The 5,532-nt window shown below is 37.1% G+C and overlaps 1 protein-coding gene across 1 annotated transcript; it reads left to right on the top strand.

Annotated features, from left to right (window-relative positions):
* Positions 1-3,620: 3,620 nt before the first annotated feature.
* Positions 3,621-4,799, top strand: LOC131620218 (uncharacterized). Its single transcript, XM_058891223.1, has 2 exons — positions 3,621-3,962; positions 4,119-4,799. Exons 1-2 carry the CDS (start codon positions 3,621-3,623, stop codon positions 4,797-4,799), a joined length of 1,023 nt encoding a protein of 340 aa, XP_058747206.1.
* The last annotated feature ends 733 nt before the right edge of the window (positions 4,800-5,532 follow it).

The following is a 5,532-nucleotide window of genomic DNA, read 5'->3' as shown; positions in this document are numbered from 1 at the left end:
AAAACTTGATTAAACCTCATATTATCATGCATAATGACTTGAAATACTCATGGTTGACCAAAAATCTCAAAAGTCAAACTTTGACTTTAAGCCACTGTTGACTTTTCTTCAATTGAACCAATTCTTTTCCTTCTATCATTTGGAACATCTTGAAATTCTTTGGGAAGCTCAATGATGTGCATATAGATGCCTAAAACCACATACTGAACAATAGAATTAGGTTTTGCTCAAAAAGTCAACCAGAGGTTGTCTTTGAGCAAAACCCTAATCTTGTGCCAATTGAGAAGAAACTTGTGATCAATCTTGAAGTAATAAAACCCTAAACTTTTGATGAGCTTGAGCTTTAAATGAACTTGATAAATGAGGATGCTTGAACACCTTATAGCTTGATAACCTTGAATCAACAAAAAACCCTAGCTCTAGTACTTGATCCCAATACCAAAGTATATGCCAATGATGCATGATTTATTGTATGACCTAATGGAGGGTATGTGCATATGAGGATAATGAAATATACAAGCCATATAATTTGATAAAGGATAAAACAAATTTGGGATATGACACAAGCCACGAAGATAATTTGATAAAGGGACTAATGGAACAGACAACTTCATTAAGCATATTACTGATCTTACCGTCACCTCCGGAGCTGCTGGAAATGACATCCCCAAGCAGCATCTTCCTAATTCTGATGTTAACTTACCAATGGCGGGCGCTGCTCAGCAGGCCTGCCAAGAAAAATGAATGTATTAAGTTGGAACTGTTGGGGTCTAGGTAACCCGAGTGTAGTTCCAAACCTCAAATACCTTGTCCGAAGATATAAACCGGATGTTTTATTTCAGTTTGAAACAATAATTTATTCTAATAAAGTTGAGGATTTACGTTACGCGTTGAGTTTTGATTCTTGTTTTACGGTCAATCGCATTGGTAGAAGTGGTGGTATAGTTGTGTTTTGGCGTGAATCCAAAAAGTGTTCTATCCAAAATTTATCTAATAATCATATTGATATGTTAGTTAAAGATCCTATAAACGGCAGCTGGAGACTCACGGGTTTTTATGGGTTACTCGAGCGTTCGCGTAGACGAGAATCTTGGAATTTAATTCGCAACCTTGCTGACAGCTCCGATTTACCTTGGTGTATAATTGGAGATTTCAATGATATTCTTTCTTCTGTTGAAAAAAAGGGCTGAACCGATAGACCAAATTGGCTTATTTCTGGGTTTAGACAGGCTGTCCAAGACACCGGGCTGACGGATGTTCCATTAGAAGGTTACTCTTTTACTTGGTTCAAGAGCTTAGGAACGGAAATGGCTGTTGAAGAAAGACTAGACAGAGCCGTGATTAATCTGGACTGGGGAATTCTTTTTTCCGAATGCGAAGCTAGAATGTTTGAAAGCAGCTTCTTCCGACCATTATCCGCTTCTTCTTAGTTATGATTCTCTCTCGGTTCAACATACTGTTTGCAGAGGCTTTAAATTTGAAAACGCGTGGCTTACAGAGCCGAGTTTTAAAGAGTTCGTGTGTGAGCAATGGCTCACTTGTAATCATGAAGACATTATCATGAAACAGCATGTGTGTGGAGAAGAAATGTTAAAGTGGAGTCGACATAATTGGTGCAAAATTCGTAAGGAGATTGAAAGCACTTGCAAGAAGTTGGATACTGCCAGACATAACACTTGTGACAGGAACTTCAATTAGTTTTCAGCCCTTAAAAATCGTTTGAATTCGTTACTTGTGAAAGACGATTTATTCTGGAAGCAAAGAGCTAAAGCTCATTGGTACAAGGATGGTGATTTAAATACCCGCTTTTTCCATATCACTGATACTGTTCGGAAGAAAGTTAATACGATTAAATCTCTAACAACGGAAAATGGAGATGTTACTAAATCCACTTCAGGAATGTGTCAAGTGGCTCATGACTATTTTGTTGATCTTTTTCAAGAGAAGCCTAGCTCTCGAGATCGGGTTCTACAAGCTATGGATAGTTCCATTACAGATGATGATAACGAGTTGTTGACAGAGGTGTTCACCATTGGAGAATTCAAAGATGCTATTTTCTCCATGCAAGCGGATAAAAGTCCAGGACCTGACGGATATAATTCGGGCTTCTATCATCAGTTATGGGATACGTGTGGTACGGATATATTCAATGCTGGTTGTGATTGGCTTGAAACTGCCATTTTTCCAGAAAGTCTTGATAAAACTAATATTACCCTCATTCCTAAAGGCGAAAACTAAACTTCGATGAAGGATTGGCGATCGATTGCTCTCTGCAACGTCCTTTACAAAGTGATAGCGAAGGTCCTTGCAAATAGACTCGAGAAAATATTAGGGAAGTGTATCTCTGATAATCAGTCAGCTTTTGTTCCTAGAAGATCTATTTTAGATAATGCTATGGCTGCCATTGAAGTGGTTCATCATATGAAGACTAAAACCAGAGGCAAAGTTGGTGAGATAGCTCTTAAGCTAGATATCAGTAAAGCATATGATAGGATAGATTGGGAGTATTTGAAGGATAATCTTATCACCATGGGTTTTTGTCAGAAATGGATTAAGTGGATTATGCTTTGTGTTGAAACCGTTGAGTATTCTGTGATAGTAAATGGTAACACGGTTGGTCCGATTACTCTTGGCCGTGGGCTGAGGCAAGGGGACCCTCTATCCTCGTATTTATTTATTCTTTGTGCAGAAGGTCTCTCTGCACTTATCATAAAAGCAAAAAATAGAGGTGATATTCATGGTATTAAAATCTGTAGGAATGCTCTTATTATCTCTCACCTTCTGTTCGCTGATGACTGTTTTCTCTTCTTCAGAGCTACTAATGAAGAAGCTACTATCATGAAGGATATTCTTTTTACGTACGAGGATGCTTCTGGTCAAGCAATCAATTTCCAGAAATCGGAGTTCTTTTGCAGTAGGAATGTTGATCCAGATACTAGGAATTTGCTGGCCACCTTTTTAGGAGCTCAACAAGTGCTAGGCACTGGTAAGTACCTTGGTGTCCCTTCTATGGTTGGAAGAAGCAGGAGAGCAAACTTCAAGTTTATTAATGATAGAATCTTGAGGAAAATCAATACCTGGAGTAGTAGAAGTTTATCTCAAGCAGGGAGAGAAACCATGATTAAATATGTGTTACAGTCTATTCCGACTTACATGATGAGCCTTTTTCTTCTCACTTCTACTTTATTATATGAGATTGAAAAGATGATGAACTCTTTTTGGTGGGATAATAAAAGAGATGGAGCTAGAGGCATTCACTGGTTGTCGTGGGATCACTTATCCATGCCAAAAGATGTTGGGGGTATGGGATTTAAGAATTGCAGTGCTTTCAACTATGCGATGCTAAGCAAACAAGCTTGGAGAATTATGGCTAATCCTGATACTATTGTCTCTCGTCTTTACAAAGCCAGGTATTTTCATAATTATGATTATCTGAACTCTAATATTGGTCATAATCCCAGTTATGTATGGCGAAGTATTCGGAGCTCCAAATTTGTGATGAAGGGAGGTCTCAAATGGAGTATAGGATCAGGAGAGAATATTTCGGTTTGGAATCAAAATTGGATTTTTGATGGCCACATAATTTGCTTGTGAGTAACCTCAAAGTCTCAGATTTGTTGATGCCAAATGGTAAACAATGGAATCATGAGTTGGTTTTGTCACTAGTAGGCGAAGAGGTTGCGCAAAAGGTGCAAAACACACCGCTCTTTATTTCGGTCCGCGATGACAAATTGCATTGGAGGTATGAAAAAGATGGAAAATTCTCGATTTGTAGTGCTTATCGTTATTGCATCAATGAAGCTATTGATACTTCTCATCTTAGAATTAATGAAAAATGGAATTTGTTATGGAATATTAAAACTCCCCCGAGAGTGAAGAATTTTTTGTGGCGGCTATGTAGAGATTGTGTGCCTACTAGACGGAGACTTTTGGATAAAGGGGTCTCTTGCCCAGCTATTTGTGTTGGTTGTAGTAATAATGAGGAAAACTCCTACCATCTATTCCTCTAGTGTCCCAAAAGTATCGAGTGTTGGACTAAAGTGGGACTATGGCCTATGTTGCAACAATGTATTAACAATGGAGGGACGTTTGCTTCTATTATTTTTTCTTTCTTGCAGGTTTCAAATCATGACCATCTATCATTGTTCTCCGTCATTCTTTGGAGAATTTGGAAAGGGAGAAATAATCATATTTGGAATTCCGCGGAAGAACCGACAGAGGTAATTTGTCAGCGAGCGGCTCAACTTTTGGCGGGATGGAAAAATGCTCAACAACATCGCCTAAACAGTGAGATTAACAATCCTTCGCCAATTGTTACTAGGTGGTGCAAACCATCGGCTGGTCGTCTCAAGTGTAATATTGATGCATCCTTCTCCCAGAATAAGGTAGGCATCAGTATCTATATTAGAAATGATGCTGGCCAGTTTATTGCAGCCCGAACAGAATGGTTTTCCCCATGTACTTATGTGGCTATAGGAGAAGCCATAGGCCTTTTGACAACTATAAAGTGGGTTATTAATCTGGGCTTTGATAATATGGATTTTGAATTAGATGCAAAGCAAGTTGTCGATGATGTGAATTCTGTGAAGCCAAACGACTCGGATTTCGGAGCTATTGTCGATGATTGTAAAAGGTTGATTACTCTCTTTTTTAGGAACTCTCATGTTAAGTTCGTTAGAAGACAAGCCAATGAGGTTCCTCATGCTCTTGCACGGGTGGCTCCATCCCTAGCTAGTTTTCACAATTTTACTGATATTCCAACATGTATTCAGAATATTATTATTAATGAAATGATATAGTCTTTACTTGTCAAAAAAAAATAGCATACATTACTGTACCACAAAAAGAGAGGATACATTGCATTTAAAAAGCAAACAACATTTAATGCATTTAATAACCAAATATCATTTATAACCAAATAGCATGCATTGCAATTTAATAAATAAATTTCTACATTATGTAATACATAAAAATGCATTGCAATTACTATAAAAAGAATATAAGTGGCCTAGTGGATGGGGAGTGTTTTGTTAATGTAAAAGGCATGGGTTTAACACTTGGTGGAATCAAAACTTTTAAGCTTTTCATTTTTAACATTAAAGATCCAAAAGAAAGAGAAAAAAATGCCTTGAGGTTAAAAAAAATGAAAAAAAAAAAATAGGTTGCTACGTCAGCAACGTTTGCCACGTCATAGTTTTTTTAACAGAACTTTGACACCAGGGACCAAAACAAACAAGAAATTAACATGTCATAGTTTTTTTAACAGAACTTTGACGTCAGGGACCAAAACAAACAAGAAATGAACATATGGGGACTTGGAACAGGAAAAAAAAAGATTCAGGGACTAAAACCAAAAACACGCTAACTTACAGGGACGAAATCATTATTTAAGCCTATAAAAAATTATTTAAAAAGTAAAATATGACAAACAATATGACATAAAAAAATTAATGTTATATGCTTAGAAGTGATATAATTATTTTTAGGCTTAAATAGTCTTTTCGTCCTTGTAAGTTGGTGTATTTTTGTTTT

The sequence above is a fragment of the Vicia villosa genome, linkage group LG7, assembly GCF_029867415.1.
Source record: "Vicia villosa cultivar HV-30 ecotype Madison, WI linkage group LG7, Vvil1.0, whole genome shotgun sequence".
Taxonomy (NCBI): domain Eukaryota; kingdom Viridiplantae; phylum Streptophyta; class Magnoliopsida; order Fabales; family Fabaceae; genus Vicia; species Vicia villosa.
This window is presented reverse-complemented; position numbering and strand designations above follow the sequence as displayed.